This window comes from Ornithodoros turicata, chromosome 7, assembly GCF_037126465.1.
Source record: "Ornithodoros turicata isolate Travis chromosome 7, ASM3712646v1, whole genome shotgun sequence".
In the NCBI taxonomy this organism is placed as follows: Eukaryota; Metazoa; Arthropoda; class Arachnida; order Ixodida; family Argasidae; genus Ornithodoros; species Ornithodoros turicata.
The window spans coordinates 10,744,934-10,758,720 of NC_088207.1; the positions used below are offsets into that span (position 1 = coordinate 10,744,934).

At 45.9% G+C, this 13,787-nt stretch overlaps 1 protein-coding gene across 1 annotated transcript in view; it reads left to right on the plus strand.

Annotated features, from left to right (window-relative positions):
- Positions 1–1,431: 1,431 nt before the first annotated feature.
- Positions 1,432–13,787, plus strand: part of LOC135400447 (acetylcholinesterase-1-like) — a 32,731-nt gene continuing 20,375 nt past the window's right edge. Inside the window, exons 1-4 of the mRNA XM_064632279.1 lie at positions 1,432–1,473; positions 2,888–3,138; positions 6,865–7,168; positions 7,288–7,522. Coding sequence (XP_064488349.1) covers positions 1,432–1,473; positions 2,888–3,138; positions 6,865–7,168; positions 7,288–7,522 — 832 coding nt within the window. The remainder of the gene's footprint in view (positions 1,474–2,887; positions 3,139–6,864; positions 7,169–7,287; positions 7,523–13,787) is intronic.

The following is a 13,787-nucleotide window of genomic DNA, read 5'->3' on the forward strand; positions in this document are numbered from 1 at the left end:
TGCACATGTGTAATTTTACATTTACTGTTTCCGTACCCCGAACTAATGCGAACTAAACGGGGACGTTTCTGACAGAGGTGTGCACTAGAGGCGCTAGAGGTGTGCGCCGAATAAAGTCCCTGGGCTTTAGCGCCGATCAGAGCAGTATATTGAAAGGGAGTCTGAGCTAGAGTCATTAAAGTCACTCTAGTCTGAACATTGGGAGGAGTCACAAAAAGAGGCATGACCTGACAATCACAGCTTCGGTCCTCTGACTGGTCTGCTTTTTACCAAAGGAGTCGCCATGACACCTTACTGGACAACTAAGCCAACACCACCTAGATAGAGAAAGTCTGCGCATTGCCTCCTTTCCCTCCTTCTCTACGTTGACATATACAGGGTGTCTTTTTTTTTTTGCAGATTTTTCATTAAAAAACTATAAGGGCTATAGACATGCTGTTTTCACTTCTATCATCTCTGGACCGGCGGAAGTTCTTGGCCATACGTAGCTCAACCGTCAAATGACTGTTATTACGTAAAAATCGTTCATTAACTTTTTAATTATAAAAGCTACGAAGTTGTCCCAAGGAGAACATCGGTTCCTTTCGGTGACCTGATATCGTAGCCGTTTTCATAACAAAAATCCGTTCGGTAGATCGTCCGCACAAAAATTCGTGAACGAACACCTTTTTTTTTTTTTTTTTTGTTCATTGCGCATCTTCGGAGACCCATCTTTCCTTCACCCCCAACGTGAGAGGGTGAAAGAGCACACTGTCGCCTCTTGCGTCCTGGAAAAAGGGTAACAGAAAATGCAGCCCAAGATAAGGGGAGTTCCGATAGCGTCGCCCGATACATGTGTTTTTGTTTTGTTTCCGCAGCTTGAGCAAGAACTTCGGGAGCTGTAACCCCGGCTCTTGGGGTACAAAGCTAAGGCGACTGAAGAATTTGTCAAGAGCCTTAAAACACAAACTCAAACTCAGCCTTACAAATGCAAGCATCAATAACCCCAGCGTCTTACTGTGTCCAAAAGTGTTTGTTTATTCTCGTGACCGTCGTGGTGCCCTTTGTTCGTCTTCAGAACACCCACAAAAATTATAAAGTTTGAGTATATATATTGGGTTTGAGTATATATATAAAAGATTTAAAAAATTACGATTCCCCAACAGCCTCTACTTGAACTCACCCATCTCCGTGGCCAAATATCTTTGGGCTATGCGCCACCTATTTAAAACAGGAGCAGCAGAAGAAAAAGAAGAAGGAGACGGAGAAGGACAAATTAAGCGTTTCTTTCTACCTTTTGGGTTAATTTGATATACCGGTCTGCCAGCAGTATATACTGATTACACATTCTAAGTGACTATTTACGTGGCGTGTGCGCAACTGAGAAGAAAGTGTCTTGCGCGACGTTCCATAGCAGTAGACGCGTTATTCCACTGTGGTAACCAACCAAATATGAACCATCATTCCGAAGCTGAAGGCACCTCGGACATGAAGGTAAGGGATGTGTATATGTTTAACGTGATACGGACGCCTAAATTGAAGTCATCTACTGTCAAATGATTGTGTTCCCGGGAAGTAACGCACAGCCATCGCTGGTTTATCAATCCCGAAGTGCAGTAACGAAGTAGAAGTATGTACTGAAATTCCTCGTCCACAAACCAGTTAGCTTGCTTACTTTTCGTCTCGTCTGTACTGAAATTACTGAGAGTACAGGGAGTATAACCTCATTTTATAGGAAACAACTTTGATCAGCCTTTTGAACTTTCAGTACATTGTGCTGCCAGGGTGAGCGAGCAATCTTCACACTGCAGGCATAATGTAGTCATGAATAGGGCGACTGAAAACAACAAGAGAAGTACGTAGGAGGCGGAGGGGCAAGGGACGCGATTAAGTGGACACTTTGCCGCATCCTATGTCTCTTGCTCGTTTTCCTCAAGCCCGAAGAAGTATTGCCCGGTTCAATGACCTCTATGCCACCTTCTTCAGTTTAGAAACAGAAACCATCCACCGTAGTCATCCTCGTTATCATTTTGGTGTACTCTAGGTTTACGAAGTATGTGGGTGTTTCGGGGGAAAGCCGATTGCAACGCTATCCTGACGATGGGGTGTCGTCTTACAAGTACAGTGCACTTTAAGAAAAAAAGGAGTAAAATGAGGAGTAATTGCAGCTTCTAGTCCCCTAGACTGCAATTACTCCCCATTTTGGTCCCCTAAAGCCGACAATTACTCCCCAGGACTGCAAATTGTCACTGAACTTCACAAATGGTCTTCCGAATGCAACAGTCTATATAAATATGTGCTCTTGGTCAATTTGATAGCATAAGGCTGTATTACTCAGCCAAGTTAGCAATTTTCCACTCCTACAGAGTAAGAAACACTTAGCGCTTCTTTCTTCGCAAATTGTGCCCTATGGAAGTCGTAAGATTTTATATCACTCGACATATCACTGTTTGCTGTTTGATTCGAAGTATTTTCATGCATGCACGCGAATTTTGTTCCTGAGACTCTTAGAACAGAGCGTGAAATGCAGTCTCCACTCGGTGACATTCATTTACTCCCGTGCATTTACTCCCGAAAGGGACTATTTTTTGTGACAACGCATTTACTCCCCAAAAGGAGTAAAATTACTCTTTTTTTTTTCTTAGAGTGTGCTGGACAAAAGCTTACGGAACACGTTCATGCGCATTCCTTCTTCAAAGTGACTCGCTATAGCAGCTGGTGGGACCGTACGAACTTAGACGTGTTCCTAGTAACCCAGTCACATGTTTGCAAGTTCTTACGGTACCAATCGCTGCTAGCCCGTCACTCTGAGGAAGGACGGCGCCGGAGCGCGTCCCATAAGAAATTTTGTCCAGCACCGTACAAGCCTCTCCCTCCACATGTCAAGCGCTGTTTGGTACTGTTTCAGGAGCGTCCTGGTGGGCAACATCAGTCTGTTGGCTCCATCAAGGCCGTCCGAACCACTGATCTCAGCAGCAAGGAAAGCATTTGGCATTCATCCAACTTGTGTCACGCTGCTAGGGGAGGCGACAAGGCCGAAGCGGCATCGTCCTCCCACCCAGCATTCGAGGACGCAGCTCGTAGCCCCGGTCGTTTGGAGCATCCATTCTTCCAACGCCACGTCCGAAGCACCGAAAATGAGCAACCGCGAAACTATGGGTAAAAGTCAGGAATCTCACAGGTTAAGTAGGAAGGTGAAGTAGGATCTCACAGGAATCTCACAGTTGGTGACACGATGACACTGCAAGATCGGAGTATGGTCATTTCACTAAAATTAGTCAAGTTTCAGAAATGGTATTTTTTTAACTCGGTCGTAAAATACAGGGTGTTTCACCTAAGGTGATAACAAAAAAAAAACTCTTCCTAACTGGGTACGTACTCGCCGGAGGATTGTGGGACTTTAAGCAATTACCTTCTGAAATCTTTTGCCGCCATTGAGGAAAGCTTTGGACAATTTTTAATTGCAGGAAATATTTTCAATTTGACAATTGCCCAGCGAGCCTCACATTTTTTTGCAGAAATATAAAGTCCTCCACGGATAACCGCAGACCCAGCAAATGCTATGCACAGTATCGCAACAGCAATAGTCGACACAAGTAGTAAAAATTCCGCTTTAGCCCCGCCAGCTTGATTGTCGCAAAGAAGCGCACGGGAAATGTGCGTCCGAAAGAGAAAGTGGCCTCGGCTTTATTTGTTTTGCTGCCTTTGTGATAAGACGGTTGCGACCTGCATCAAGGTAAGAGCGGGGGAGAGAAAAGTAAAGCAAGAGGCGGTATTATTTCCTCCTCTCACCGCACGGTCCTTGCGCTCTTCTTTGCAACAATCAAGCAGGCCGGGCTAAAGCGGGATTTTTACTTTTTTTTTACTATTTATTATTTTTTTTACGATTTTTCAACTGTTGTGATACTGTGCATAGTTTTTGTTGGGACTGTGTTATCCGTGGCGGACTTCATATTTCTGTAAAAAAAAGTGAGGTTCGCTTTGCAATTTTCAAAGTTCGATTGAACTAAATAAATTTCCTCGAATTAAAAAAAAAGTTTCGAGAAGGGAAATGCCGAAAGTCCTACAATCCTACGGCGAGTACGTCGCCATTTAGAATTTTTTATCACTTTATGTGAAACACCCTGTATATTTCGTACAGTATAATAACCGCCAAATATGAATTGTACACCGTGTTCAACATAAAAAAAAAAGAAAACTCGCCAGTAAGTAGCAAATATAACGCCAGACTGAACGTAGAACAGTGTAAACAACGAGGATTAGCCCAGGCAGGCCACAATTATGGACGTCACAAACAGCCTCCATCGCCCAGAAATCGATGAATTCAAGTCATCAAGTCAATGAAGCAAGTCATCGGAGGCGGGCATGCAGGATTTAAGAGACCCATATCCCCAAGAACACAATGACCTCCTAGGTACGTCCGAGGAATGTCATCAGCGGACAGGGGTAACATTCCCAGGACTTCCCTATCAGGTCCTCAATTTGTTAGAAATGTGACAAAGTGAGACTCCCCGTCATATCCTCAGGACCTCCTATGGGAGCTACTAAATGACGCGGCTAGTACAGTTCTGGGAGCAAGCAGATACCTTAGTGAATTATTTATTTTGAGAAGTGAGGGCACATTTGCAGCACCCAGTCAGCGCGTGTGTGTTGTTTATATATTTTAAACCTCGGTCACCAGCTACCATTCGTGGTTTCTCATCTGTATTTCGTTCAGCGTATTTCTCATCACAAACAATGAGTGTCACAGTTTAAAAGGCAAAAAAAGGCCCCTAAATATATAAAAGGCCCCTAGGTCACTAAAACCTGCGAAACTACTCCTTTCCAAGACAGAACAGATACAAGTTATTGCTTGTCTTCCGAACTTCAGCAGATTCGGGAGTCCTCTTCGCATCTCAGTCAAAACAAAGGGTGAGGTATCTAAGTTTAACTTGATTTCGCACATAACCAACAATGAAGTGAGAAATTCCTTGGAGTATTAAATCGCTATCAAGGTAGTGTCCGTGTTTCTTACTGCTTTGGTTTGATGCATGCATAGTGAGTGAAGCTTGAGCAGTGAAACGCTATTATTTTTTGTCTCTTCGGAAATAAAAGGCTCCGCGCAACCTCCTGCCAGGGCCCCTTTGCGGACGCTCATGCAACAAGACCACAGTGAAAGGTCTAGCAAACTATATTTTAGTGCACGTCAAACGCTGCACATGGACGGATTCCTTTAAAATCCGACGATCAGTATTTGCGCCCCCATATCTCTTTTTATTTTATATTTTTGTTCGTTTTTTTTTTAATTTATGCATGAGCACTCCTTCTTTGATTGTATTGGGTAATGAGAAATAAATCGGGAAGTTGATTACAGGGTAGCAGGTATTAAAATGCACAACGCAGTATTAAAACAATTTACTTCTCCTGTGCTACTCCTCCGGTTGACGACCGCAGGATGTAGCAAATGACAATCACTGGAAGCTCCTATGATGACAGCCTGTAGACCTCCTCCGTTCATCCCATCACGGACGAGGACGTGATGACACTTTGAGGACATCCTGAGGACAGCGTGTGTTCTTGGGGATGAAGAAGACCGAGAGACACGGAAGACGGCACACGCAAGTTCTCAGACGCAGCAATAATTTATTGGTTCATCTCAACTTAAAGCTAAAAATCTTCGAAGGGGAGCGAGAGAGATAAAAGACGCACTTGTAACTACGTTTCCTCTAGTGACTATCTCTAAGAACACTCGCAACAACCTTCAGTGTGCAGCCTTCCCACACAAGCACATTAATGTCCTTGAAGCAAAGCTGGCAACCTTTACAATCCCGTAAGTGATCCACCAATTCCAAAGACCCAGCCATTCTTTCAACGTTTGCAGCATGTTCTCCAATCCGTTCACTGAGCCACCGGCGCGTTTGGCCGATGTACACCAAGCCGCACTCAAGCGGAATAGAATATACAACGTTCTGCTTGCAAGGAACAAAAGGTTTCTGGTGCCTCACGCCGTACGATTCAGATTTGGAGCTGAAGGGGGGTCAAACGACTTAATTTAAAGGCATTGAAAAAAAAAGAAAAACAAATTTGATATTATAGGATTTAGCAACAGCAAGGATGTTGAGTGCAACTGCATGGAAATAGGGAATTATCACAACTTACCAGAGTTTACAATAATTGCATGGTCTACGATGTGAACTTTCAAGCAATTTCATGGCCCTATTTGCAATCAATGGCTGTCATACCAGGCCTGCGTGAGTCCCTCATATTGCTTCTGCAAACTACTCCCAACGAAATGAAAACAACTTTTCCTGGTTGCAGCATTCAAGAGGGATGAACAAACACTCAATTTGTCAAGTTTAGAATATGCGCTTCAGTAGGGCAGGACCGGCTTGCAGTTTTCCTTTCCATATGACCGACAAAAACCCGGGTTACAGGTGAGGTGAGGTGCCACGTCCAGGAACCTGACTATCCCATTGAGAGGGTCACACTACACAAAGCTTTAACTCGGGTGCTGCTGCACTAACGAACTGCAAGGTAGAATTTGCACATATTGAACTATAGGATCAGAGATATCAATGTTGTCATCAACGAACCGACGGATCAAAATACGCTTTTGACTCCCACAACTCGTAAGATCGCCCAGCTCGATATCCAAGGTATTTAGATAAATTTCCGATAAGACAGGAGCAACCGCGGAGCCAATGCATACACCATTTTTCTTAACGAACAAACAATTGTCAACGAGATAACAGTAGATTTCAAATAATAGCGGTAGATAGCAGGAGATTTCGTCGTGAATACTTTGCAGAAGCAATATGAGAGACTCACGCACGCCGGGTATGACAGCCAATTGATTGCTGCATCCATGCTTCTCCTTTGATGAACACGAGAAATTTCTTCTTGCAGAGTTGTTCTGACCACCATGTTTTTCGTCATCCTTGCCGTTCTCGGTCTTGTCTACTATCTTCTGCGGTCTTCGGGTTCCCAAAGAACGACAGTCCAGGCCAAGTGGAGTTCCTACAGGGGACTGAAGAACGAATTCGAAGGCAGACATGTGTTCACATTCCTTGGCATTCCTTACGGCGCCGACATGTCCGGCCCGCAGCGATTTCGGCAGCCGCAAATTGTGAATCCCCCTGAAGCCTCCTCGATCGACGTCACCCGGCAGAAGCCGTCCTGTATTCAGGCTCCACTGCGCACTACGCAATGGGTAAGCCGTTCCGTCCATTTACCGCCAATCGAGATCCTCGTTCGAAATGCAAAGGGAGCTTGGACTTTGGTAGAATGCTCTATTTCATAATGCATCATGTTCTTCTCCACGACATGCAGAAGAGCGGTGGGGAGAAGCAGGATCCAACATCTGAGGACTGCCTGCATTTGAACGTCTGGACACCATCGTTGCCGACGAACCCCACGCACGCCCCAAAGACAGTGTTGGTGTTTCTTTACAGCATCGACTTCAAGTGGGGCTCCAACCGTGATTACGACGCCACTCCGCTGAGTGCACTGGGAGACATTATTGTCGTTATGCCAAACTACAGGCTGCATGCGCTCGGATACTTAGGTGAGATATGATGGGTATAGCGTTGCCCGCATCGAGTGACGTTATTTATTTCTCTAGGGGGACCAAAGCAACATATTTTTGAACAGCATTGCTTTAGCTCCTGTTCTTGTGGCTGTGTAGGCAATATGATGATGATGATGATTGCAGTTTTTATGGCGCATGAGCAACTAGACTATAATGCGCCAAAACAGTGATGTGTGTGGAAAGATAAAAGTAACTGTTCAATTAAAACCGAATTATCTCAGAATTCGAACTGTAAACCACAGTAAAAGGGAAAGTCATTCGCTTATAGGACATTTAGATAGCCGATATCTCTAAAAAAGTTAAAAATTCTCATGTAGGGTAAAAGCGGTTCATCCCCAAGCAATAGAGCGGGGTGAAAGGGCAGGTGATATTGATAAAATTCTTTAAAATGGCGACGACGGTGATTTTCGTGTAATGGACATGTGATTAGGATGTGCACAACAGAGAGTTGCTCACCACAGCAAGTGCATTGGGGAGGCTCCTCTCCACGGAGTAAAAAACCATGCGTGATGAAAGTATGACCGAGCCTTAATCGGGCTAAAAGTACTTCATGGAAACGGTTTCCTAAATTGTTTGGTTGATTCCCCATGGTATCCTTCGTTAGGCGGAGTTTGTTGAGGTGCTGTTGGTTCCAGTGTTGCTGCCATTTACTATTTATCGTTCTTCTTAGGACCGCCAAGAGGTCCTGAGAAGGAATATCGAATGGAGTCATGTTAAAAGAAATTGCAGCTGTAGCAGCTGCATCAGCACGTTCGTTGCCGGGTATGTCCACATGACTGGGTACCCAGCAAAAGTTTAAATGGAGATGTTTGCTGATTATTCTACTCGCAAGGCACTGCGCTCTCTGTACAAGAAGGTTCTTTGACATCTGTATGCTACATATGGCTTGTAGGGAACTAAGTGAGTCAGTGTAAATGACCGAAGAGTTGATGTGATGTTCTAAGATGTAATTGAGTGCTAAGATTACATCATAAACCTCAGCGTTAAAGTAGCACAGAAGTCATTTTTAACACCCAGTTTTCTTCCCATAAAACTGTTAAGTTTGCCAGTAAGATGCATCATGCGAAGTAATTTACACCACAGACTCATAATTTTCGCAGAAATTGAATTTAAAATACGCCGCAAAAACCGACCGTGCGCAACGGTGGTGAAGAGCAGTACCAGCCTGTGATCTGCCTGGAACCTCGCGCTGACGCTATAAGGAGAACGCTTACTGATTGGCCTAGAGAAATGTTGTCCGCTACTCCGCTGTCGTCTGCTACTCGGCTGTTCGGGGTTCTGATAAAGCCTTTCTGCTTGCTCGGTACTGCTTCGGCCGCTCCTTCTATCCCCAATTCTCCGGGAGAACTGGCAAAACAGGTTTACGGCGGCAAAGGGACAATGCGCTGACCCCGACTGACCGGCAAACCAGAACGAGTCTCCTTATGCCGTCATCGGTGACGTGCCATCATACCTCCTCATCCTCGTTATAGCTGGAGTGGCGAGTTAAGGGTGAAGGCGCGGAGCTACGTTTATGTGAGTTTTTTTCTGGGAAACAAGCTGCACACATCAAAACCTTTCGCGCTATTCGGTATAATGACACACACACTTTCATCAGAAGTCTTAATCTGAAATTTTTTTGGGTGGCCCTGTGTACTCCTTTAAAGATTGATAAGATATTCGGTAGGCGGTGGGATGTTGTAGAAGCGTCCGTTATCATCGCACATGAAACTCCTGTACAGGTCTTCGACCCGTCTGTATAAAAGGCTACATGCTCTCCGAAACATTGCTTCAGTGCCAGAAATTCCAACTGTAGCACACCAGGCGGAGTATCCTGTTTCTTATATTTAGTTAATGAAGAGTTATGCTTTGGAATGTGTAGGCAATATGATCGCCAATTATAATGCTTATAAGTATAGAAAGCCGCGTGCACTGCAAACGTGACATCCTTATCTTGCTCACTGTAAACCTGAACGTTCCCGTCCGACACCAACACGACAGGCCACCGGTACCTTCAGAGAACGTAGAAGAGGTTGTGCCCCGCACTGGGTGGCTATAGTACTTGTGTGACAGAAACATAGTTGTGTAATAAAGAAACAACGCGTCGGCTAATAGTCCCTGCAACTCGGAATGCTCTCAGTTACAACAACGGTTAACTTGTGCTGCAATATCAATCGCGTTTACGTGAACTCTACCCGACTCTGTTTACATAACTCTGTCTAACGGGCGGCGATCACAGCGACGCCCAGCGTCGAGTCGAGGTGTACAAGCTAAGCAGAGGAAGCGAGTGTCTCACTTCCACCGACCGCGTTTACATGCAGCTACATGTCGAGTTGAGCTAGCCAACCCACCCCTTGCTGTCCGATTGACTCGACTCGACTCGACGTAGTGCTAACTCGACCCGACAGCGTTTACACGAGGTAGAAGACACGAGAGCTCAGCTGGACCCGCTTCTGTCGAATTCACGTGAACACGGCTATGGTGATCTTAATTAAGTGAGGAGAGTTAAATTGAGAGAAGGACGAACAGCAACAACTTCCCCATCGGAAACCGTTCAGTAATCACCCTTACAGAGTCTTTTGTGTTGCGACCTGATGTCCTCCCGTTTACAGAATGGCGTAAATGCAGGCTAGCTGGTGGATAAATTCCATGATAAGCAAGCCTGAGCGATGGGCAAGAACACCTCCCGTTTCCACGTTCGTAGTATTCTCTTGGCCAATCGCACAGCCTAAAAATGGAATGCGACGCGACGGAAGAAGCGGCGGCGCCTTTATTTTTTTTATTAGTCGTCGGATCTAGTCGGATTTAGTAGGTCTGTTCAGCAACCGTTATCTGTTATTATCACCAGCTCGCTCTCTTGCTGCTTTATTGTTATTGTACGCCGAAAAAATTTCGCACACATATGCGGTTCATCTTCACTCTGCTACGTCGAGTTCAGCTCACAATACAGCTAGTTGTCACACTAGGTACGCCAACGACAACGCTGGCCGTTGGCAGACCGCAACTTCCATTACCATTCCTTCTTCGCGTCTCGAAGCGAGCAGACGTGCGTTACATCGCTCCGTGAAGATATCAGGCGAGCGATACTACGACACAAATGTGGCTTCGACTTTGACTTGCTTATCTGTGAATAGGTAGAGGCACCAACTGAGTGAGAAATGAAATTGGAAATGTCATTGTTGTAGTCTTGTATTGACTGAGGGAATGTAACATGGAATGACAAACACAACAAAGCCTCCCTTGGGGCTTTCTTCTGGTCAAAGTAATCGATCTCTATTACGTTGTGTCTTGCCTGTCACTGGTCGTTACGTGAAGAAGACGTGGAGAAGAAATGACTGTCACGCACCCTCAACCAAGAGTCGAGCATTTGGTCCTGCACTCTTCATGCCTTATCTGCACTCTTCATGTGTTATCTGCCTCCTTCGATGGCTCATACTCAGTAGCGTGTCCGCCAGCTGATCTGAAGATCGTGGGTTCAAACCCGGCCGAGACCAGTGGCAAGGGTACTGCGTCTTCCGCGAGGAACGTTAAGTGGGGTGTGCCGTGGTGGCGAGATTTCGGCGCACGTTAATGAGGGGCAAAGTTAAAGACCTTCAACATCAGCCTGTAACTTTTAACACATGTGTTAAAAGCTAAAAGGCAGATGTTAAAGTTAAAAGCGAGCGTCTAAAGTAGCACGGAAGTCATTTTTAACACCCTGTTTTCTTCCTATAAAACTGTTAAGTAGGCCACTAAGGTGCACCATGCGAAGTAATTCACACGACAGAGTCAAAATTGTCCCAGGAATTTAATTCGAAGTACGCCGCAAAAAGCAACTGCGCGCAACAGCGGTAGAGAGCAGTACCAGCCTGTGATCTGCCTGGAACCTCGCGCTGACGCTACAAGGATCACGCTCGCTGATTGGTCCAGAGAAATGTTGTCTGCTACTCCGCTGTCGTCTGCTACTCGGCTGTTCAGGGTTCTGAAAAAGCATTGCTCCTAGCTCGGTCATGATTCGTCCGCTCCTTCTATCCCCAACTCTCTGGGAGAACTGATAAAACTGGTTTACGGCGGCAAAGCGACCAGGCGCTGACCCCCACTGACCGGTGAACTAGGACGAGATCTCCTCGTAACGTCATCGGTGACGTGGCATCATACCTGCTCCTCCTCTCTTATACCCGGAGTGGCGAGTTAAGGGTGAACTCGCGGAGCTATGTTTATGTGAGTTTTTTTTTTTTTTTAAACAAATTGTACACACCAAAACCTTTCGCGCTATTCGGTATAATGACACAAACTTTCATCAGACGTCTTAATCTGAATTTTTTTTGGATGGCCCACTGTACTCTTTTAAGGTCGGCGAAATCAATCCACAGACCTCACCAATGTGGCGTCGCTCATGATCGCAGGTGTCGCGCGACGTAAATTCCTGAATTAATTAATTAATCATGCTCTATCTGCTTGATCACGAATATTGCAGGATCAAGATGTCGACTACTGGTTGAGGGCGCGTGATATTCATTTCTATTCTTCTCGCCTTCTTCACGTAATGATCAATGAGAAACAAAGTAATCAATCTATGTCGATTACTTTGACGAGAATCGGTCCCCGTCTCTGACTCGCAATCAGAGGGTGTGGCTTCGAGACAAACAACTTGGTGCTTTTTCTTCAACTGCTATGGTTCAATTGTCATTGAAATATTGTCTGTGCCCTTGTAGGGCATAAGCTCCCATTCGAAAGAAGAGAGAGGAGGTATAACTTCATTATGTAGTGTCAGCAAACTCAGCATGGCGCGATTAGCTGGTGTCACGGTAATGCCTAAACTCCCTTTGGAAGGTATGAACTTTACTCCTAAAGGATCAGTTCTTAGAAACACCGGTACCGCGTGACTGGCGAGGTGGAGCTGGGCAAGGGGAATTGGCTCTTAACTTGCATGAACCAGGCTGCAGGGCTTCTGAGCCGTCCCTGCAGCTCCTGCAGGGCTCTGAGCCGTCCCTGCAGGGCGGACAAACAGCGAATTGGCCGACGGAACTAGGAGGCGTTGCTGCCGATTGCTTCGGACTGGGCACATGCATAGCGGGCACAGGAGGGCCCCGGGAGAGGAAGGTTTGCCATCTTCTAAAACGGCCGTTCACAAATTGTGGCTGCCTGGCGAACCAGAACCGGTGAGGCAAAAGTCTGGTCGAGAGCTGGTTTATTGACAACAGATGCAGGTGTATGCGGGTGTAGGTTGAGCGCTGCCGTCGTCACCGAGCAGGGTACGCCACACTGTCCTCCATGTGCTTTTTGCGGGATCACCTCCTATCCTTTGGCTTCTGCAATCCTTATCTCGCAATCCTTATCCGACGATCTGCGATAACATGTCCGCAAGGTGGCCAGCACCTCTTTCACATTTACACAGGAAAAGTAATCTTTCTGCTCGGCGACGTAAAACCAGGGTGTCGAACCGCTAACAATACGGGTTCGGTTCGGGTACGGGTTCGCGTTGCTTTGATTTCGTTCCGTTTCAGTTCCGGTTCGGCCATGCCAAAAATCGAACCGGTTCGCAAACCGGTTCTCAACCTCGAACCGGTTTGCGAACCAACTTGCCGGCAGACTGCATTCGCAGCGTGAATCGATCTGAAACCGTGCGGAAGCATGTCGAAAATAAGCCTGCCAGCCTTACTCTGTCCGAGCTCACAGCAGTGTACTAGTTAATCCTCAACACAAAGGCAAGACAAAGGCAAAGGCAACAGGTGACACAACTGCACTACCAATAAGCAGAACTGCATTTACTTTTCAAACTACGACCAATCAAACAGGCACTGTTCTGCGTACGCTGCTTCTCCACTTCTCATGTTTCTAACTTGTGTAATTTTTACTGCTCACGTGTAAAGGGAAATGTTGGGAGCTTACTTAATCACATATTCGTCCTATAGAGCTACATAACTGGCCTACTCCATTCCTGTTTCATTCGTCTGCTTGGCGCCTCGTCTCTGAAGAGTAGACGCCGCAGCGCGTGCGTGGGGCGCTAGACACGGCGCTCACAAGGAAAACTGCGCTTCAGCGTGTTAAAAAGACGCTGAGAGTATACTTACTATATGTCCTCGTTTGTCTGCTAGGTGATAATTTCCTAAATTCATGATGTGGACGTGTGATGATGATACCAATGTGTCTTCGTTCTGGGATTGAGAGGAACTCTTATGCTGACTTCTTTTATGTCCGAACCGTTTTGTTGCGAACCGGTTACCGCTATTATGGTGCTAAATGGTGCCGCTAAGGAGTTCCTAACGCATTACTACTATAA